The sequence below is a fragment of the Lipophrys pholis genome (assembly GCF_963383615.2).
Source record: "Lipophrys pholis genome assembly, chromosome: 11".
NCBI classification, from domain to species: Eukaryota; Metazoa; Chordata; class Actinopteri; order Blenniiformes; family Blenniidae; genus Lipophrys; species Lipophrys pholis.
Genome location: NC_137631.1, coordinates 30126105 through 30149885, shown reverse-complemented (window position 1 = coordinate 30149885; position 23781 = coordinate 30126105). Strand labels below are relative to the sequence as shown.

General features: G+C 43.4%; 1 protein-coding gene across 1 annotated transcript in view; it reads right to left on the bottom strand.

Annotated features, from left to right (window-relative positions):
* Positions 1–5465, bottom strand: part of LOC308116352 (paired box protein Pax-6-like) — a 20171-nt gene extending 14706 nt beyond the window's left edge. The window contains exons 1-3 of the mRNA XM_080474497.1: positions 5263–5465; positions 3152–3367; positions 985–1147 (exon numbers count right to left, since the gene is read on the bottom strand). Coding sequence (XP_080330623.1) covers positions 985–1147; positions 3152–3367; positions 5263–5409 — 526 coding nt within the window. The 5' untranslated portion in view covers positions 5410–5465. The remainder of the gene's footprint in view (positions 1–984; positions 1148–3151; positions 3368–5262) is intronic.
* Positions 5466–23781: the final 18316 nt, after the last annotated feature.

Here is a 23781-nt window from a genome sequence, read left to right as displayed (position 1 = left end):
ACGTTAAACCACGTTAAACCACGTTTAACCACTTTAAACCATGTTAATTAAACCACGTTAATTAAACCACGTTAAACCACGTTAAACCATGTTAAACCACGTTAATTAAACCACGTTAAACCACGTTAAACCACATTAAACCACGTTAAACCATGTTAAACCACGTTAATTAAACCACGTTAAACCACGTTAAACCACGTTAAACCACGTTAATTAAACCACGTTAAACCACGTTAAACCATGTTAAACCATGTTAAACCACGTTAATTAAACCACGTTAAACCACGTTAAACCATGTTAAACCACGTTAAACCACGTTAAACCACGTTAAACCATGTTAAACCACGTTAAACCACATTAAACCACATTAAACCATGTTAAACCACGTTAAACCACATTAAACCACATTAAACCACGTTAAACCATGTTAAACCACGTTAAACCACGTTAAACCACGTTAATTAAACCACGTTAAACCACGTTAAACCATGTTAATTAAACCACGTTAATTAAACCACGTTAAACCACGTTAATTAAACCACGTTAAACCACGTTAAACCACGTTAAACCACGTTAATTAAACCACGTTAAACCACATTAAACCACGTTAAACCACGTTAAACCACGTTAAACCACATTAAACCACGTTAAACCACGTTAAACCACGTTAAACCACGTTAAACCACATTAAACCACATTAAACCACGTTAAACCACATTAAACCACGTTAACCAGTAACGAGGAAGGAATTAACAATCCAAACCTGCCGAATCTGTAAAAATGTACTGAAATGTTTTGGGTTTTGAATTTTATTGAATGAATCTGATAAATGCAGGTGTTGTATGTTTGCAGATCTTTCAAAGTAAAATGATTCTAAGTTAATTTTAAAGTTGCTGTTCTGCTGAAATGTCGACACGTCACCACTCTTGGATTCCAGCACCTTGTCGACACGGTTAAAGTACTTTTTCTGTGTTACCGTCTCACCTGTGGGAGCAAGTGTGGTTCCAGTGTACCAGCCTGGCCGCCCCCCCCAGCTGCTCTGAACGTTCAGCATCTTCAGCTTGTCGAACATGCCTTCAGCGCCCACTGCGCCCACTTGCTGCTTGTCGCTGACCAGATTCCTCAGGACTCGGTTTATAGAAGAAACCTGGTGACCAACGCAGGAGAAACATTCAGGAGAAGTGAAAGCAAATGATGGAAACAATCTGAAGGAAATCAATCATGAAAACACCCAGCGGCAACCTATTGTCAGGATAATTGAAAAAAACATAGTAGTATAATAGTTTTAGGGTAATATTGTTAAAACTGCTTTTAGAAACAGTTCAAATGGCTGAAACCATTAAAACCACTCAGAAAGGAGGAAACAGAACTCATTTAAAATGACTAGAAACTTCTGTAAAGACAAAACATCTGATTCAAATCTAGGTATGCACGGATATCAATACCAGTATTGGTAGATACTGCACAGAGTACTCGTACAAGAGCCCAAATACGACCCGGCGAGTACTACGTGACGTCATGCTTTAATATAAACGAGAACGACAAAAGTAAGACAGACTGCAAATTATGTTCTGACAAAATATCAAGCGAGGAGAAAGATATGTGGTATCGTCTATTGTGATATTACGTACAACACCAGCAACTTCATCACCAGCAACTTTATCACCAGCAACTTCACTAGTAACTTCATCACCAGAAACATTTGGACCAGTAGAGGTAGCCTGAAGTCTCTCATGAGTTTAACTGCTCATTGAAGGATTTTACTCTGAGCCATGCTACATGCTACGTGCTACGTGCTACGTGCTATGTGCTATGTGCTAAAGAGTTTCAGGGCTCACACACCAGCGATGCTACATGCTGAATATGATTAAAGCAGTCACCACCTGGTATTCTGACGTATCCAGTCTCCCTCAAATTGTCTTTAAATCAATTCTTAATATATATTTACATGGAGCTCGCTCTGATTCTAATTCATACAGCAACTTCCTGTCGCGAGAGGTTTTCACTGGTACGGATGTGAGGCTGTTGATTGGCAACAGGAACAGTCAAACATGGCGATGGCATAGTGATAGCATAGCAATAGCATAGCAGTCCTTTGCGCAGAAAGAAAAAGATAAACGATCATGGCGCGTGTGCAAACATCGCACTCTGGAGATGGAAACTACAGGGTGTTTGTAAATCACATGAGGTTACACTGGTCCCGTTAGCGCTAAATTTAACAGAGGTGGGCTAATGATATTAGCCTCCCTTGTTGACAACAACACAGAAGCACAATCAAAACCTCCCATTTTGGGGTGCGCCCCCTTGTGGTCGATTCTGGTTTGAACAAAGATTTCACCCATGTACATGTTTTCATGTGACTTCCGGGTGACGACGGATTCACTTATTATCGGCGAGCTCAGTCCGTCGGTCTGCAGGCGACAGTTCATACAGGCAGTCTGTCAAGAGACGCTACGCACTGTCCTGCATTCTGTAGCCTGTGACACTGTTGGAGCTGACGTAGCGTCAACACAGACGGCGCGGAGGTGGTTTCCCTCAACACATAGCCTTCACATACGGTTTGCATATGGAGTATGAATTAGGCTTAATGGTGTTTAATAAGTATTAGTTTCAGTAATCGGGATCAGCAAGTAGCTAAAGGTAAGTACTGATGCTTGTGCTCGTCCTTCGACAAAGTGGTGATGGTGCATCCTTAGTCAAAACAACTACAGCAGCTAAAATAGCAAGAATTTAAAAAGAAGGTCAAAACCACTCAAAACCAAAAACAGCAAAATGGCAAAAATGTCTAGAAACATTCTAAAGTCCAAAATGCCTAAATGAACAAAGTAGGACAAGCAGCTAAAACACAACTGAGATTACAATGAACAGTTTAGAAACTATGAAATCACTAAAATATCAAAAATAGCCACAATTGCTAACGTGGATAAAATAACTTTGACAACTACAAATGTGGGGAAAAACCCAGGAGAAAGTTTCCGAGAGTCACAATGGCTGAAACAACAAACAGAACTGCCTCCAGGTGTGATGAGAGCGTAGCCTAAGAAACAGTAGTCATGCTCTACAGCAGTTGTTGAATTGGAAAAGTAAGAAGAGCCAACATGTAAGCTGAAGTAAGCCTCTATGTGGACAACGGGCCGGCCAGACGTCTTACACTGGGTATGTTGTCGTTGGTGCAGACTCCCTCCGCCAGCAGCCGGTCTCGGATTTCCCAGGCGAAGATGGATGGACACTCTCGTTTGTACTGAGCGATCTTCCCCACCACCTCGGGCGTGGCCACCCGGGGTTTACTCCCCCCGATGGCCCGCGGACGAATAGATCCCGTCTCGTAATACCGGCCCAAGATCTTGCTCACGCAGCCGTTTGATACCTGGACACACCAAAACAAGGGTGAGCTGTGGGTTTAACACAGAGTGAAGGTTCCTGGAGGAGGAGCTCGGCCTCGGTTCCATCCCAGATCTCCTCCTGGCAACATGTCGGGAACGTCCTTGAGCAAGACTCTGAACCCCAAATTCCTCCCAATGGAAGAACCCTTTCCCTGGGACAACAGCAGTTATTGAAGAAATGAAAGACACCTGCATTAAGTGTAATGTTTCTATGTATTTTACATTAATGCTCTGTTCTCACCGACTGCAGCAAACTGAGCGAACAAAAGAAGTTTAAGAACAAGTATAAGAAAAAGATCAGAATCAGACTGATGTTGATTATATTTGGTCCATGAATACTTCCTAAATAATTCCAAACTGTCTGTCTGCTTCCTCTCAGAGCTTCTCTCCTGACTGCTGCTTCCAGACTGAACTTCCATATTAAAGCTTTGAACCAATCACAGTCCAGCCATCACCTGTTGCCGGGTAAAGAAATCTGCCTGAGGCCTTCAGGTTCAGTTCTGCAGGCGTCGGCAGTGTAAAATAAGTGTCAGTCGCTGCAGCTTCAACCAATCAGATTTAGATATTGAGACTCAGGACCTTCTAGAAGGCCGAGGGTGACGTCAGTGTATCCCTGCCCTCTGATTGGATGGTCAGAGAGTTCACTCTCCAGCTAGCTGACTGCATCTAAAGCAGCTGCAGGAACAAAATATAGTTGTGTTGATTTAATAGAGGTTTGATCAACCCACAATGGCTGAAGGAGAATTAATATCATAAACAGTCTTCATCATAAACAATCTTCATCATAAGGGTCTTCGCCCCAGGACAGAAAACCAGCCAGGTCCCCCACTGGTCATAAAGGTATTTATTCTGGCTACACGAGTATTTATCTGTACTGCAAAGGCTCTTTATACTGCATTTCTGCATGATAACTTGGTTTTTGAAGCCATAAAAAGTTCTTGAGGGGTGGACGGACTCAGACCAGCACCAGTGAAGGTCGAGGTCTAAAATGCACGGCCGCCACTGACTTTCACACACGTCACATTCATCCATTCATCCGTTCGAGCTGGAAAGGCAACATTTGCTCAAAGAGGAGCTGCAGTGGGCTTGACAGGGAATGGAACTGCAAACCCGGAGTTTCCCTATTTCTGTACTGCCTACAAGTTCCTGTGAACAACCTGAAGCTTCACAGCCATTTACTTATTAATGAAAATCCCTCTTTTCATGCAGTGTTTTCAGGTATTGATGAATAGGTTTCCAATATGTATTGGACCTGATTGATCTTATTTAAAGTGAACTGAATACCTTGTTCACCAAAATAGATTGCATATTCAGTTTGGGGTGTTTTGTGAGAATATTAGCGGCATCATGCACAAATATGTTTGTTTACACCAACAGGGTCTAAACCAGGGGCGTGAAGCATGAGGCCAGAACCAGCCCGCAAGGTTCTGCAATCCGACCAAACCGCCAAGAAGATGGTCAACGCAAAGAAAACGTTGATTTCTTTAGCATTCGCCTCAGCCAAGCTGTCAGGGTGAGCTGGTAAAAAACACCCAGAATGCAACAGTTGTAGGAGACGTCTTTTCACTGTATTTTAGACCAGAAGGTCTGAAGACTTTATGTTGAGATTGAAGCAGTTTTCTGTGGTAATTGTTTGGTTTTCACGTTTTCTCTGTACCAGAAAAAGAAACATGGTTTAATTTAAATGTTATTTAGGTTCTAATTGACCCACTCCAGATGAAACTGGGCCGTTTGTGGCCCCTGAACTAAAATGTGTCTCACACCCCTGATGTAAAACAATAAGAGGCACGTGTGTGTGTGTGTGTGTGTGTGTGTGTGTGTGTGTGTGTGTGTGTGTGTGTGTGTGTGTGTGTGTGTGTGTGTGTGTGTGTGTGTGTACCTGTAGGATTCTGGATATGTCGCAGGGTCGAGCTCCGCTGTGAGCCAGCTCCACGATCTTCTGCCTGGTGGAATCAGGTAACGGTCTGCCGTTCACAAACACTCCCCCCAGCTGGTTCACTCCACTGTGGCCTTCGTACACACACATATATACACACACACAGAGGAAGCGCCTTGTTAACTGGGCGATATTTCAGCCACGGCGCTGCATGCAGGGCGAGGCGAGGCGAGGCGAGGCGAGGCGAGGCGAGGCGACACGGGGACGGGCTCCATGCAGGGAGGAGGGAGAACAGCTGGTCGGGGAGATGATAACAAACATCAGTACCGCCCATGTATTCATGTCGATGTGGAGTTTGCATGTTCTCATTGCTCTTTCTCTGCTTTCCTTCCCGTCCAAAACCATGTTGGAGGTTAATTTGGTGTGAGAGTCTCTTTGTGTTCACATGAAGTCATGTGATCTACTAACAGGATGTACTCAGAGAGAAACAAACGATCAGCCCCGCCTCCACGCTTCAGGGTTAGAAATCTCTTCTGCTCGTTGATTTGGATTTATGCATTAAATATTCTTGTACATATTAAATATAGTGGTTTAGGGGGGGAAAGGAAATTCTAATTAGTTTATGTGTATATAAAAAGTCTGTGTTTTGGAGGCAGAAATAAGGATGGAAAGCAACACATTCACACATAAAGCAGAACAAGATTTGCTTCACACTTTTCTGAGACCATTTCACGATCCTGTCCACATCATATCATTTCATTAATAATTATCGCCTTCTCATTAGAATATGTTTAAATTGTTTTTTTAATGTCTTAATAAAATGAAATCAATTTCATCAATCTTCAAACTGACTTTATGCTCAATCACACATATCAATTGTAGAAATGTTGTAAAACGGACTAAAATGACACATATTTTAAAGTTTCTTGTTTAAAAATAAGCTTCAGCTGCCCCAACAAATACTTTAAATATGAATGTTGGAAAGTAGTATTTGAATTTATTGTAAGGAAAGCCCCTTGAGATGCAGCATCTCGTTTACAAGTCAATTGCAGTAGATTTCTAAAGAACTTTATTTGGTTTTCAACCTCGTTTAAGGTAAATTCATCAATCAAGTGTGAATATGAGCGGCTTTGCTCGAGCTGATTGGTCGAATAAAACTCCCAAACCCTGTGTGTGTGTGTGTGTGTGTGTGTGTGTGTGTGTACAGATTTATACTGAATCAATTGTCTATTGTCCCTTAATGTCTCTGTGGGGGGGGGGAAGCATTTTGCAGATTAATAAACCTCTCAACAGGGCATTAATAAATCACACACACACACACACACACACACACACACACACACACACACACACACACACACACACACACACACACACACACACACACACACACACACACACACACACACACACACACACACAGCCATCGTTCCACATCACATCAATTTGAATTAATTTTCATTAAATGTTGATAAAACTAAATATTTTTGTCACAAAGCCTTTAACTCTGTTTCTTCATCTGTGAGTAAAGATTAATATAAATTATAATAAACTTTTAAAATCAAGCATTCAATTTGTGATCTTCACCTCAGTTGCAATGATGTAAAATATTTTAGCAAAAACAGAAAATTAATAAAACAACAACAAAAACAACAACAACAGTCCATGGACTTTGGCAGGTTTTTGTAAAAAATTAAAATCACATGTGAGGAACAATGTCTCGTTATGTTTCTCAGTGTCATGGATCTGCTGCACAAGTACTGCAGATCTAAATCATTTAAATGTGATAAAGAATCAATATAGTGTCATCTCCACACTAGTAAATATATCTGTTGTCATCGGAAATGAATAAAGAGAAGTGAGCTGTAATTCTCCATGTGTTTTTTCTGCCACTCAATGTGCTTTACATCGTTTTGATTTAAAAAAATGTTTTCAATTGAATTGAATTGAATTGAATTGAACTGAACTGAACTGAATTGAAATGAACAATGTGTGACGCAGTAGCAGCAGTCGGGTGCTTGTCAGGACAATGTATTTATTTGCCACATGTTTTGTCATATTGAATTTTAGTATTGTAGAATAAAGCCTGATTGATTTGGAGCTTATTTACTCTCCCTGATGAGAAACAGATGATGACCTGGTTCAGAGGGGGCTCGCCCTGCAACATCAAACTTCTTTAATAATGGAACGATATGAAGGCGTCGGGGTCTGCGGGAGCTGCTGGTGATCACGTTGTGTTCTGGGGTCGACGGCTTCAGCGCAGAAATGTTAATCACAGAGTGGTTTTCCCAGAGGGCCACACCCGGCGCTCCTCTCCTGACACACAATTAATAGACTGACATATGGAGTCAATTTGGCTCTCACACACACACACACACACACACACACACACACACACACACACACACACACACACACACACACACACACACACACACACACACACACACACACACACAGACACACACACACACATACACACACACAGGTGGGCCCTCGGGAGCAGCTCAGCAGCTCAGCAGCTTTTCGCTTCGAATCAGCTCATTTACACTGAACCTGACTTCAATTAACTTTCACTTTGTCCGTGTGCCGGAGCTCTGCAGTCACCATGAGCTCTGCGGTCGCCATGAGCTCTGCGGTCGCCATGAGCTCTGCGGTCGCCATGAGCTCTGCGGTCGCCATGAGCTCTGCGGTCGCCATGAGCTCTGCGGTCGCCATGAGCTCTGCGGTCGCCATGAGCTCTGCACCATCAAGGAAAACTGGACTAAATCACACAAACACACACGCTCACGTCGGACTGTCAGGAAAACAAGATATGAATGAAACCAAATCCCCATGCGGGTTAAATGTAGATTTAAAGCAGCGTGCAAAAGTCTTTGTGCTCCTTGAACTTTCCCACATTTAGTTGCTTTAAATGTATTTTATAGTAATTTTTTATGATCAACCAACACAATGTGAAGTGAAAGGAAAAAGGGTACCTGGTTTTCACATTTGTTTTATAAATATAAAACTGATCCCTCTACATAAAGTCCAGTGCAACAGGAGAATCCAGAAATCACCTAATAACTGAACAGCTGCGTTGAATTTAATCCCAGTATCAATCCAGCTGTACTGAGAAAGCCTCCGACATTAAATAAAGAACATTTATGAACCAATGTCATCATGAAGACCAAACAACACAGTAGACAGGTTGGCGAGGAAGTCGTGGAGAAACATCCCAAAGCTTTGAACATCTCAATGTGTAATTCATCCTCCTGACATGGAAAGAGAAAGAGTAAAAGTGTCCACAGATCCTCCGTCTGTCCACAGGACCAGTGTCAGTCTGACCTCCACCAACCACACAAGAAGAAAGACTTTGGAAACGAAGCAGACGAAGTCCAGTCTTCAGTAAACCTTCTGGTGAGAGGAGACCAAAACTCAGCTTTTAGTTCTGAACGTGACTGAAAAGTGACACGACTCCATCCCCACTGAGAAACATGGTGGAGTCCAAAGACTTGAGACTGTGACGGAGGTTGATCTTCCAGTTTACATCAGAGCAGCTTCATGTGTTGGACACAGTTTGAACAATTTTACAAAGAAGGAACAAAAGGCTCAGTGTGTAGTATTTCATAGTGGAGGTAAACTCCTCGAATCCCACCACTGAGAGACATGCAGGACACTTCCTCTCCCTCACTTGTTCTTGTCAAATAGATTTTTACTAATTCATACCTTCTTGTCTTTATTACATTTAAAATAATTTCTGGGAGTGTTTCATGGTTGGTTTCTATACATTTAGGTCCCTCCAGACAGTGTGAAGCTGCTCTGGTGTCTATAATGTGGGCCGCAGGCACACCACAGGGCTGTGTATTGGGCCCCCACCTCTTCTTCATCTTCCTCTGACTGTACTCCACTCCACACCAAGAACAGCTCAGACTGATGACGACACGTCACAGAGAAAGGAGTGCAGAGCTGGAGGAGCAGCTGATGGCCGTTAAAGGAGAGGAGACCATGTACCTTTTCCTTCCTCATCACATTGTGTTGGTCCGTCACATAAAATACATTTTCATCTGTGACTGTAATGAGACAATATGGGGGAAGGTTCCAGAGGAATTAGGATTATCTACTAAATATTTGGAAACACATTGATTTTTCATATTTCCTCTTTTCATGAAATCTTTACTTCACTTTAAATCCAGTTGTTTGGGGGTATACACTTTCCTCTCTCTGTCATGTTGTTATCTTTTATTATTTTTGCTGAGCTGACTGACGTCCATCACTAAACTGAACTCTTCATTTCAATCATGTCACATCTGCTTAATTCACTAATGATGCATCCAAATGAATATTAGTGTTTGCCTTTAGTTCCTCCTCCACGACCTTCAGCCCATCCTCCTCCACTCTGGAGAATTAGGACTGATTAAAATGGAGGTGGTGATGATAGAAAAAATAAAACCGTCTGGACATTAAACTTTGGATCAATCTGGCTAAAATTTGGTTTTCAGCAGTAATTATCGTCTAACATCCAGGGTGAAATGGACGGGAGGAGGTGAAGCCATGAGGGGAAGGAAACACAGGAGGAAGAACGAAGAGAGGAAGAGGAATCCACACACCTTCATTGCAGACAACGTGGACCTCTTGTCCAGCGTGAGAACAAAGAATTCAGGTGCAGTTCAGTGTCGGGGCATTTTAAAGCTTTTCCACAGTCCAACACATTAACTAACGGCTCAATAACTTCAATATCTATAACTTCATTAGAGGTTCAGTTTCATTCAGGAGTGTTAAACACGTTTCAGTTTAGGCTCCACATACACCAGAAACTTCCTCTTGAGTGGAAAATAGTGACAAAATCACCTTTAGATTTCAAGGTTTGTTGCGACGCAGTACAGCCAACCGGATGAAGATGTTGATATTTTCACAAACCAAACAATTACTACAGGAAATGACAACAATCACAACGTCAAGCCAATTTTAATTTAACCTTTTGCTGCAAAATGCAGTGAATTACCCAGTAAAACGTCTCCTGTGTGTTGCATTCTGGGTGTTTTAACAAACTGCCCCTGACATCGCCATCGTCATTCTGTCGCTACTCTTAAGAAATTTCTGCTAAAAAGTTCCACGTTTTCTTCAAAGTTTTTACCGTTTGTTTGGTTTAGCAGCAGGAATGGAGGCTCCTGTTTGACACCCGATTCAAAGCTTTTCTCAAACATGAGGGAAATATTCTCCTGAAAGACTCAATAGTTTAGTTTTATTGATCTCCAAAGCCTAAAAACACACACACACACACACACACACACACACACACACACACACACACACACACACACACACACACACACACACACACACACACACACACACACACACACACACACACACACACACACACACACACACGAAAATGATGCGTAAGACTAATCAGTTTTCCTTAAAGAATGAAGAGGACATACTGTACATACTGAGTTTTCATTCCCTGAAGATTATCTGATTATCTGCTGGCAGTGAGTCATAAAGAGAAAAGCAGTTTGTTTGGCCACCGTTCATGAGAAGCTGTGATGATAGTAAAACCAGTAAAACCAGCCTAAATGTAACAAAGCCAATAGAGTAGTAGAGCTTTCAAATAGTCTCATAAGATATGTCTGCCAATATTGCATTAAGATGTTCTCATTATATTCTGGTTATATATTGAAGAAGTATTAAAATGAATTTCAAAATGTAATGACTGCAGTCAGTTTGTGGGCAGTTTTCTCACCAAGACAAGGAATAGTGTGGAGAAACTCCTCATATACAATCATTTCCATACGTGCAGTACTTTCTGTCTCTCTCTCTCTCTCTCTCTCTCTCAATTACATCTGTGAAATATTTTTACCGACAATAACATTATTGTCTTTATTAAATTGAAAATGGTCACAGTCATTCTAGTATTAAGGAGTGTTTTGTTATTGAACATGTCCTGATGGCTGCTGCAGAAGGACTGAAGCTCTATTGGTGTGAATAAAGTGAACAACGTAGGCACACCACAAGGCCGTGGATTCAGCCCCAACCTGTTCATTTCTCTTCCAACAACTTCCCACCAATCCACACCAAGGAAACAAGTTTAGAATCCTCCATCAGATGGCAGAGGCCCATCAGAGATTTACCTATATGAGCCATAAACAGTTTCCAGAGTTCCAAAGGACCTGCAGCAGGCGGCGAGGGCGGCGAGGGCGGTGAGGGCGGCGAGGGCGGCGAGGGCGGCGAGGGCGGCGAGGGCGGCGAGGGCGGCGAGGGCGGCGCAGTGCCTCATGACCTGCAGCAGGTGGTGAGGGCGGCGAGGGCGGCGAGGGCGGCGAGGGCGGCGAGGGCGGCGAGGGCGGCGAGGGCGGCGCAGCGCCTCATGACCTGCAGCAGGTGGTGAGGGCGGCGCAGCGCCTAATGACCTGCAGCAGGTGGTGAGGGCGGCGCAGCGCCTAATGACCTGCAGCAGGTGGCGAGGGTGGCAACGGTGGCAACGGCGGCAAGGGCGGCGAGGGCGGCAAGGGCGGCAAGGGCGGCGAGGGCGGCGAGGGCGGCAAGGGCGGCGAGGGCGGCAAGGGCGGCGAGGGCGGCAAGGGCGGCGAGGGCGGCAAGGGCGGCGAGGGCGGCGCAGCGCCTCGTGACCTGCAGCAGGTGGTGAGGGTGGCTAGGGCAGCGCAGTGCCTCATGACCTGCAGCAGGTGGCGAGGGCGGCGAGGGCGGCGAGGGCGGCGAGGGCGGCGAGTGCGGCGCAGCGCCTCATGACCTGCAGCAGGTGGTGAGGGTGGCGAGGGCAGCGCAGTGCCTCATGACCTGCAGCAGGTGGTGAGGGTGGCGAGGGCAGCGCAGTGCCTCATGACCTACAGCAGGTGGCGAGGGCGGCGAGGGCGGCGCAGCGCCTCATGACCTGCAGCAGGTGGTGAGGGCGGCGCAGCGCCTAATGACCTGCAGCAGGTGGTGAGGGCGGCGCAGCGCCTAATGACCTGCAGCAGGTGGCGAGGGTGGCAACGGCGGCAAGGGCGGCGAGGGCGGCAAGGGCGGCGAGGGCGGCAAGGGCGGCGAGGGCGGCGCAGCGCCTCGTGACCTGCAGCAGGTGGTGAGGGTGGCGAGGGCAGCGCAGTGCCTCATGACCTGCAGCAGGTGGCGAGGGCGGCGAGGGCGGCGAGGGCGGCGAGGGCGGCGAGGGCGGCGAGGGCGGCGAGGGCGGCGAGGGCGGCGAGGGCGGCGAGTGCGGCGCAGCGCCTCATGACCTGCAGCAGGTGGTGAGGGCGGCAACGGTGGCAAGGGCAGCGAGGGCGGTGCAGCGCCTCGTCACCTGCAGCAGGCGGCAAGGGTGGCAACGGCGGCGAGGGCGGCGAGGGCGGCGAGGGCGGCGAGGACGGCGCAGCGCCTCGTGACCTGCAGCAGGTGGCGAGCACGGCACAGCGTCTCGTGACCTGCAGCAGGTGGCGAGGGCGGCACAGCGCCTCATGACCTGCAGCAGGCGACGAGGGCGGCACAGCGTCTCGTGACCTGCAGCAGGTGGCGAGGGTGGCACAGCGTCTCGTGACCTGCAGCAGGTGGCGAGGGCGGCACAACACCTCGTGACCTGCAGCAGGTGGCGAGGGCGGCAAGGGCGGCAAGGGCAGCAAGGGCGGCGAGGGCGGGGAGGGCGGCGAGGGCGGCGAGGGCGGCACAGCGCCTCATGACCTGCAGCAGGCGACGAGGGCGGCACAGCGTCTCGTGACCTGCAGCAGGCGACGAGGGCGGCACAGCGCCTCGTGACCCTTTAGCAGGCGGTGAGAGGGAAGTAGAGGGACGATAAGAACAATGTTTCCCTCCAGTGTCCTGAGGCCATAATCTCCTGAAAACTTCCACAAATAGATGAACAAATTCTGCTCATTCTGAAGGAAAAATACACTATTAAAGCTAAAAATACATACATGCAGATAAATTCACTTTCTGTAAAGATTTCAGGGTCGAGTACTGAACTGAGCTCCCGTCAAGATCTTTCATCTGCAGAAAATCTTTTTAGGAAACTCGATACTGAGTGAAGAGGAAAACTGTGAAGAAAAGCTTAAAGTTTTACTTTCAACAATGACCATGTTGACACGACAAGTGAACACAGAGAACTTTAGTTGTGTTTTGGGTGTTTGTTCCCACGACGACGGTGCCCTGGAGCCACACAACTGGTTGAAAACGACTCCCAAGGTGGACCTTTTTTGTAAAAGCTTTGCGTCCGTCTCCGTGGAAACAATGGAAAACGTAACACCAATCCAACTTCATCGTCTGTCCACTAGAACGTCTGTGTTCTCCTGTTGTTGACGTTTAGAGCTCATTGCTCTCTGCTGCATGTGTGACTGCTTTCATTACTAAAACTAACAACAGCGCCCACTAGAGGCCCAACATGAAAACGACATCGTTTTCAGTGTTTCTGTCGTTTCCATGGCTTCTGACATCATTTTCAAAACGTTGTTGTTTTTTTCTGACAGGAAAACGCAACAACGATGTGTTTTCACTGGAAACAGGAGCTAAACTGCTCTTCGTCGCACATGTTGTTTTTTTACATTTTACTCGTCGTCTCAGCCGTTTAACTACTGAGACTATTTGTCTTCATTCAGGCGTGAGGATTCGTCAGGACTCTTTAGTGTAAACCGAAGTAAACAGGAAGAGGAGATTTCAACAAACCTCATGCTTAATTTGAAAAACACAATGGCTTTAAAGGTTTTAATGGGCAATGCTGCAACAGTTAATCGCCAGTTTACTTGTACTGTATTACGTCGTGAGACAGAAATAGCAGTGTTTCCTGAGGAATTACTGCGATCTCAATAAGTTCTCTGCTGCAGGAAACGTCTGAATGTAACTCAACATGTTATTATCTCCTCAGCTGAAGACGGTGATCCAGTTAATAAGCAGCTGAGGACGCAGTCATTCTCTGGATCACTCCATAATAAAGTGGTTTTTATTCTTCTGTAGGAGTCGTGTCGGGTTCAGTTGCTTTTGTACTACTGAACCTACAATACACCAAATACTGTTGAGACGTAACTCACTGTTTTGCATCATGGAGGCCACGCCGCTCTCCCAGCTGCTCTGGCTTCTGTAATCTGTCAAGACAGAAAAAAGGGTTGCTGTTATTAAAAAGAAAGGAAACAAGAAGCCACACAGCAAAGTCCCTGGATAGATAGATAGATAGATAGATAGATAGATAGATAGATAGATAGATAGATAGATAGATAGATAGATAGATAGATGGATAGATGGATGGATGGATGGATGGATGGATGGATGGATGGATGGATGGATGGATGGATAGATAGATAGATAGATAGATAGATAGATAGATAGATAGATAGATAGATAGATAGATAGATAGATAGATAGATAGATAGATAGATAGATAGATAGATAGATAGATAGATAGATAGATAGATAGATAGAGAGAGAGAGAGAGAGAGAGAGAGATAAAACACCAAAAAGCTGTGAAGCATTTAAATCAGATGCGGTTGTAAAGGAGGAGTCGAGGTTCAGTGAGTTCAGCAGCCAGACTTTTGAAATGTGTCACAGCAGCAGCAGGAAAAAGCTTCAGAGAAGAAATAGACAAAGTTAAAGCATCTTCTGTCGTGAAAAACTGCTGAAGCTGAAGTGAAACCAGACACTCGGTAAAACGTCAAAACTAAAACCACTCCGGGTTCAAAACAGCAAAAACTGGGAAAATCAATCAAAAAGGACTAAAACTATTAATGAACCAAAACTAATGAAACAGCTGAAAATGATTATATACAAACAAAACTACAGGTTTGGTAAATGTAATAAAACTGGTAGAGCGGCTGGTAGAGCAGCTGGTAGAGCGGGTCCTCTCCTAACTGGAAGCTTCCAGGTTTGATTCCCATCTCCGTGTCAAAGTGTCCTTGAGCAAGACACTGGAAACCAAAGTGCCTCCAGCAGGAGGACGGAGCTGCTTGCATGGCGGCCGCCTCCACCTGAAGCGCTTTGGGGACGGCTCAGGAAGGTGCTTGAGAAATGAAATGAAAAGTATTTCTAAGTTGTATCTGTCAGAATGAGAGGTCCTGTCGTCACGGTTACAGATTCTCTCTGGACACGAAGGCTGAATCATAAAACTATCATTACCCAGACTCCTGGAAATGTCAGAAAGTAAAACACCAAGCAGCTTCGACTCCCTCAGACTTTAAATACTTTAAAAGATAAATACTGTAAATAGTTCACGTTTCATTTCTTATACCTCTCTTGATAAGTCATTATTGAAATCAGGCTCTTCAATCATTTACTACATCATTTACTACATCATTTACTACATCATTTACTACATCATTTACTACACGCAGTGAATTAAATGAAAAACCTGAATAAAAAACAACAAATATGAGAACATGGAGAAGCGATTCATTTCCACGTTAGAACTAATGTCACTAATACAAGTGTGACGCCGTGATGTTCAAGTGTGTGTGTGTGTGTGTGTGTGTGTGTGTGTGTGTGTGTGTGTGTGTGTGTGTGTGTGTGTGTGTGTGTGTGTGTGTGTGTGTGTTTGCGTTGTCGTACTGATCAGAAAGCAAAACATTGAATTGAGTGAATATTTGTCATGAAACACATTCAACCACATGTTTGTAAGGAAGTGTGTTTCTGTGCAGCTCAGTGTTGAAGTGTAACTTGATTCTGACTGAAAACAGTCGGAGGAGAGAAACTGAAGGAGGTAAATGTTGATGAGCCTCATCAGGAGTGTCTGAGACTCAGCTGGAGTCGAACCGTCACCCGGCGGAGAGCCAGTGATTCACTGAGAGCAGGAGGAGGAGGAGCTTTCCTCAACCGCTGCATCTGGGTGTCATCACCCACACACACACACACACACACACACACACACACACACACACACACACACACACACACACACACACACACACACACACACACACACACACACACACACACGCACGCACGCACACACACACACACACACACACACACACACACACACACACACACACAGACGGGCCTGTGAAAATAACGAAAACAATTCAATCTGGTAGAATTCAGTGAAAATGATTTTCTCCTTTTGTTCCAAATAAAAATCTAGAATAGAATAGAATAGAATAGAATAGAATAGAATAGAATAGAATAGAATAGAATAGAGGCCATGCAGAGATTGAAAGGGATTGTCTACATAAATAATAAACTGATGGAATTAGTTGTTGACATCAGATCATCACATCCAGTTTCTCTTGTAGAAATTATGAGTCTGTCTTGTTCTTTTTTTCTCTCTTTTTTAGAAAAAATAATAAAAACCTTGAAATATATAATTTGTGATTGAACGTGTCGAAAATCTGATTGTACTCGCAGGTTTGAAGTTGTTGAAGTGATTTATGTTGTCAAATGGCAGAAGGTGTCTGGCCATGTCATTCTAAAGGAATTAAATTTATAGTCAATCTTTAACGTATCAAAGATTCTTATTTCTTTCTGCTGTTATTAATTTCAAATATAATATTGTATGCGTTTGTTTTTTTTTACAAAAGGCCTAAATAATTTGAATTTACAAGAAAAGAAAACAACACAAACTGGGTTTTCAAATATATATAAAAACAGAGAAGTTTTTAAAAATACTGAAGAGAGTTTTGAAGAAAAGAAAAATATAAAATATATGAAATGTAGATTTTTGGCCAAAATTAGTAAACATCAGGAAATACTAAAAAATAATACTGAAATCACATGAAAGTTTATTGTTATTATTGACCCTTTCCGAGACTCTAAATATTCCTATTATTAATATTATTATATATATTCTCTATTTTGTGATTTATAAAATAGAATAGAATATTTGAGGGAAATTCTTTAAATATAGAATAACCCGAATTCCTTCTGTGATAGATACAGTAATCTATTCTATTCTATTCTATTCTATCACGACAACTACCAAACGCGTAACTGTTAAAGTGAGGAAACCCTGAAAATGGTTTTGAGAGGTTTTTTGATTTATAGAAAAAATGTAAAAAAATATGTTTGATTATTTCATTTAATGGCAGTTTTATTTTACAATATAAATAGCCACTTGGTGTAAATCTGATGAGAACTAAGAGGATGAACTTTTAATTACGCAGAGTGCACAAGGACTTTGTAATCAGTTTTCCAAATCAAAGACATTTTTGCGTAAATTTAAGAAGAAAAAAAGGAGGAGAGCCAGAAAGGCTTCAAAGCAGCTCTTTCTGGAGAAGCTCTTGTCATTAACAACCTGCATAATGAAGCGGGAGCGGCTCGGGCGGCTGTGGCACCTTGTTCCAGAGCGCTGCCTCGCGCTGAAAGGACACAAAGAGCCGGAGGAGCGGAGCCGCGGCTCTGCGCGTAAAGACCCGCCCGCCGCGGCTTTGTGTGGCCGCGGGATTGTGGTGTCGTCGGCCTCGTTAGCCGCGGCTCGTTAAAAAAAGCCGCGGCACAAAACCGCAGCGGGGAGCCCAATTTGACCAGTACAAGTGACATAAAGGAGTTCTGTTGAACACACTGATGACAATATAAAAGTTTCATTCAGCCGCTTTCAGCGCGCCGATACGTGTGTGTGTGTGTGTGTGTGTGTGTGTGTGTGTGTGTGTGTGTGTGTGTGTGTGTGTGTGTGTGTGTGTGTGTGTGTGTGTGTGTGTGTGTGTGTGTGTGTGTGAGAGAGAGAGAGAGTGAGAGAGAGAGAGAGAGAGAGAGAGAGAGAGAGTGAGAGAGAGAGAGAGAGAGAGAGAGAGAGAGAGAGAGAGAGTGAGAGAGAGAGAGAGAGAGAGAGAGAGAGAGAGAGAGAGAGAGAGAGAGAGAGCGCCAACATGCACGCAAGCACAAAAACAAAGACAGAAACTTGCGCACAGGCGCTGCAGTGTTACTTCCATGTATCATCATATTTAAGATCTCACACACAGAGGACAGCGAGCCGATCCCCGCTGACACACGCACACACACACACACACACACACACACACACACACACACACACACACACACACACACACACACAGAAACTTACGCACGCATTTACGCACAAAAACAGAGAAACTTGTACAGCGGCACTGATCATCATCGCGCGCACACCTGAAGGAAAAAAGTGAATAACAGGATAAGTAACTTAAAGTGAAGTTTACATATTAGCAACTATGAAAGAAGAATGAGGAGGAGGAGGAAGGGACAAAACAATGAGAGAAGAAGAGTAGAAAAAAGCGGAGGAAAGAAAGAAAGAAAGAAAGAAAGAAAGAAAGAAAGAAAGAAAGAAAGAAAGAAAGAAAGAAAGAAAGAAAGAAAGAAAGGAGCTTGTTGACGAGTCGTAAACGTCCTGCGGAGTAACGAAGGAGGAGAAACGAGTGACATGAAGTGCGCGGTGCGTCCGGAGGGTGTGGACTGTCCACAGACACTGATTCAGGAGGAAAGTCACACCTTGTGAGGAAGGCCGTGCGGGACCCCACTGCTCCACCCTTCATCAACCCACACCTCACACCTCATCTCCGCCCACCGCCGCTGAGCACCGTCCAGTCACAGCAAGGACATCCGCTTCATCGCCTCCAGGCTGAGGCTCTGTCTCGTGCGGAGTCTGCATGTTCTCCCTGTTTCCTCCCACAGTTTAGGTTCAGGAAATGTCCCGTAGGAACCTGTGATGGACCGATGACCTTCACACTCTTGTTAATTGTATTTTTCTTCAAAATTAGAGTTACTTTGGTAACGTCCTTGTGCTTTGCAGGTTGAGTTTTCCTGCTCAGGAGTCTCGTGCCACCCCAACACTGTATGCCTCAAAAACAGTTGGTTTAAGAAAAAAAGAAAAAACTCTTCTAAAAAGTAGAAACTCAAAACAAAGCGCTTTACCAAACTGTGACTCTGCTTTTCTGCCTTTTCGTGTCGAACAGGCTAATTAATAGTTTCCACTTGTATCAACGGTGCTGAATAATACTAGTGAATCAGCTCCAAGCTTCACCTGCAGATTGTAATCTCTGCAGAATAAAGACAGAATCATCAATGTGGACTTAAACAAGAGAAAACGTTAACATTCATTACATCTTTGAATCTTTTTTTCTCTCTGTTCCCTGCATCGTCTTCTTCAGCGGGTTGGAGTGTTTTACTCTCGATATGCTGACAAGTTACGGATTAAATTGAATTTAAAATATATAACGAGATCCTCTGGTTTCTTTATGGAATAGGCTACATGAGTTTTGAGAGCTTTTCCAAAAAGGCCTCATGAGTCTTCACACACACACACACACACACACACACACACACACACACACACACACACACACACACACACACACACACACACACACACTACACCCCACACACACACGAGCGCGCGCGCACTTCAATCCGGTTGGATTAATCATACGTTTAATTGCCTTCGATTTAATTAAGACTGTAATTAACAGCTGGCTTGTTTGGATCAAAGATGACAAACTTTTCGGTCTCCTCCCCTCGGCCTCTGGATTTTACGCACACAGACACGCACACAGACACGCACACACACGCGCGCGCATCTGTAAAGAAGACGCCTTATTTTTTTTTGTTCGTTGACATTTTTTCCAAATGAGGTTTATTTTCTCATTATTCTCACTTTCCTTGTCTGACCTCTAAATGTGACTCAGATTATATGAAAGAAGTAAATGACTGGAAGGCCTTCACTGGATTAAATAAAAAGATAACCACATCTATTTGTAAAATTACGCACACGACGCGTTTTAAAAGTTCCACCAGAATAAAAACGCAGAACAGCTTTTAATAAGAATAACAGCCACGAATGATTGAGTCATAATTTCATGAGAAGCAGTTCCAGCCATGAAAACAACTTTATTTATATTCAAAACGGATCAGAAACGGTGAGAAATGTTTCGGAGTCTTTGATGGAATTTTCAGCAAACAAATCCAGAAATTAGGATTGGGGCCACACAGAAATATTAAGGTCCTAAAAATATCTAATCTGAGTCTTTGTGTCCAGGAGACTGAAATAAAGTCTGAACGCCATTCAGAATATTCTCTCAATTCTGTGATAATAGTCAAATTCCATGAAGCAAGTCGGATGTTTTAGAAACAGAAAAAGTCGGAATTCTAAATTCAAACGACCTGATGTGGAGAGAAGTTTGGAGTGATTTGTTGGGGGGTTGTGAGGCGATCCAAATTCCTCACAGCACTTCTTTAAACAACACAAACGAACTGTTGAGCAGGTTTGGTCCTTAAATGAAAATCCGACTCCTGCAAAGGAGTGTGTTTAGTTTGCTTCATCAGAAATAATCTGGGCCTGGAAATAATTCCTATATTGGACGTGACACAATTCGAACATTAAGCACGAGTCTGTTCAGCTCATTTCTGCAGCTGAAAACCTTCAATCCTCAAAAAGCAATTTGGGTCATTTTCATAGAAACTTTAAAATGCAGGCGAGCAGAAGGAAGATTTTCTTCTATTGAGTAACAAGATAATCTCTGACAACACAACTCCTGCAGCTTGATGGTTTACGAATCACTTCAGGACGGAATCTTTGTGGTTCACCTGTAAACGAAAATCGCTGTATGAATGATGTCAAGTGGAAAGTGACGCTCCTGATTCCCACGACGCACCAAGCGGACACCTCTGCGCGCCAGCAAGTGACGCTTCACATAATTGTTCTGGCTATTGTTGTTGTTGTTGTTGTTGTTGTTGTTGTTGTTGTTGTTTTAATTGCTCTCTCCTATATGAGACTGATAATGTCCAATAATGTTAGTAATACTTCCCTGCACTCCGGCCCTCAGCAGGAGAAAACAGAAATCACACTGTGCGTAAAAACGCATCAGATCTCCGAAACGCACAAACATAGAGGAGCTCAACCTTCCGTCTGCAGGACAATTTCCCTAGAACACTTCCTTTTGTCACCTGTTCCTTCACGCATAACTCTTTGTCTTTCTTTCTTTCTTTCTTTCTTTCTTTCTTTCTTTCTTTCTTTCTTTCTTTCTTTCTTTCTTTCTTTCTTTCTTTCTTTCTTTCTTTCTTTCTTTCTTTCTTTCTTTCTCAGTTGATGAGGAACTCCGCTGTCCTCACTGCTACATTCTGTTCTGTCAGTTTGTCTCCGTGATGAGAAAGAGATGAGCTGTTTTCTCTTTTCAATTGGTAACTTTTCAACTCCGCGGTCCGTCTAATGGGCAAAGATGACAGAGAGAGGGAGAGAGAGGAAGAGAGAGAGAGAGAGGCGAGAGAGAGTGAGAGAGAGAGAACAGAAAGAGAGCGAGAGAGAGAGAGAGAGGGAGAGAGCGAGAGAGAGAAGAGAGAGAGCAGGCTTACCTTTCTGCGGCATGCTGTAGAGAAGTAAAGTTTTGGTTCGTTTAGTTTTCCAACAGCTCCTTTCTTCTATTCTTTCTTCCAATTAGTTTCTCCTTGACTGAAGAGACAAGTGCAGAGAGACAGAGCTGGTCCTCTGAGGAGGAGGGAGGAGAGAGAAAGGGAAGAGAGAGGGAGGGAGGGAGAACAAGTGGGAGGGCTGAGAGAGAGAATGTAGAGCTGTGGCGGAGGGAGGGAGGGATGGAGGGAGGGAGGGGGGAGGGAGGAGGGAGGGAGGGGAGAGTTTGTTCCCCTGCCTGGCACTTTGTTTTGGGGTCTGCTGAAGTGAGGACAGAGGAAATATCATCTCACACCGACTCTGGTTGTGTTTATCCAGAGTGCTGACATCGTCCTCGTGCCTGCATGGAAGTGAAGACATGAAGTGAAGACATGAAGTAAAGACATGAAGTAAAGACATGAATTGAAGACATGAAGTAAAGACATGCTGCTGATGGAAATGACCAATCACAAGGGAGGGCTGAGAGAGCCCCGCCCAAACTCACACTCACTTATAATATAATATGATTTAATATAATATAATATGATTTAATATAATATAATATAATATGATATAATATAATATAATATAATATAATATAATATAATATAATATAATATAATATAATATAATATAATATAATATAATATAATATAATATAATATTCAGTAAGGGACAGTCCTTAGCTAATAACACAAAGTGTTCATTAACCTTTTAAGACGGTTTCATCGACAACATGCTCATTTTTTTTTAACATTTTCTTTTAAACTAAAATTACGAAATTGAAGAAAATATTGCAAAATATTAAATATAACCAATATGTAAGCTAATTGTTGAGATTGTGTTATTACTTCAGTATTTCTTATAAAGATTAAACACCTCAGTCACTTTGGTACTTGCTTTAAGAAAACCTTTCTCGTCTCCGGGAGTCAAACTGTCCTTCAGCCAGTAGAACTCTGCATGTGAAAGCATCGTTTCTTAAACTTTCAGTGAGAATAAGACATGATAATGTAGAGCATTAGTACTAAATAATGTCTGTCATCTTTCAGCTTCGGTCAAACTCTCATTAGACAAATGTAAAACTGGATATTGTGAAATATGTGTGAATTGGGTCTGTTTGAGTGTGAATGCACGATGCAGCCATGCTAAATGCTAAATATTAAATGCTAAACTCCGGAGTACTGCAGAGCATTTAAATTTTTACACAATTGTAGAAAATTGGGATTAAAGACTTTGCTCTCATTTGATCTCAATTGATCTCAAAACAGTTTCTATAATGGAAATATAGAATTCTGAAGGTTTTTTAAGCAGTTTCCTTCTTTTAATCAAGTCCACTTGACTTAAGCTCCATTTACATGATTTTCAAGTGAAAATGTAAAACGTTTGTAGCCTTTTGAGTGTCGTTTTACACAACAATGCTTAAAGCCACTGACTGCAAAAGTTTGGGAAAATGTCTCCTAACGTGGAACTTTTTAAAAAGGGTGCGACTCCATCTCGTGGAAACGGCGGAAAATACAATTTTTTAAAATGCTCCGCCTACATCTCTGCTTAGTCGGTGAAAAAACGCTGCTACTGCCCATGAGCAACACCTTGGTAGTAACTAGTTGTTCTGCACATGCTCAGTAGATAGACAATGGCAAGAATGTTTCCTCCGTGGTGTCAGGACTCTCAGTCCATATAGTCTCCTGGCACTTGGTACTTTTATTTTGACAGTCACCATAATAACGATCCAACTTGGTGGTCTGTCCTCTAGAATGTCTGTGTTCTCTTGTTGTTAATGTTTAGAGCTCATTGTTCTCTGCTGCGTGTGTGTGTGTGTGTGTGTGTGTGTGTGTGTGTGTGTGTGTGTGTGTGTGTGTGTGTGTGTGCTTTCATTACTAAAAATAACAACGGCGCCCACTAGTGGTCAAACAAGTTAACTACACTGTTTTGAGTGTTTCCGCCGTTTCCCTGTAAATGTACATTGTTTTCAAAATGTTCCCATGTAAACTAAAAACTTTCCTGAAATGAAAATGCAAAAAACTGTTTTCACTTGAAATGTTGTCATGTAAACAGGGCCTGGATGCAAAATGCAGCAATGCTAAATGCTAAATGCTAACACCGAGAGTGCTGACTGAGTTGGGGTTGGAAGTCACAAAGAAAGAAATGAAATATGCAAAGAATAGGCTGATCAACATGCTGGAGGAAACATTACTACACTTTAAGACTTTGCTATGAGCGCTGTGGGCAGCTGCCCAGGGCTCAATCTGTGAAGGAGCGCAGCGCTGATGAGA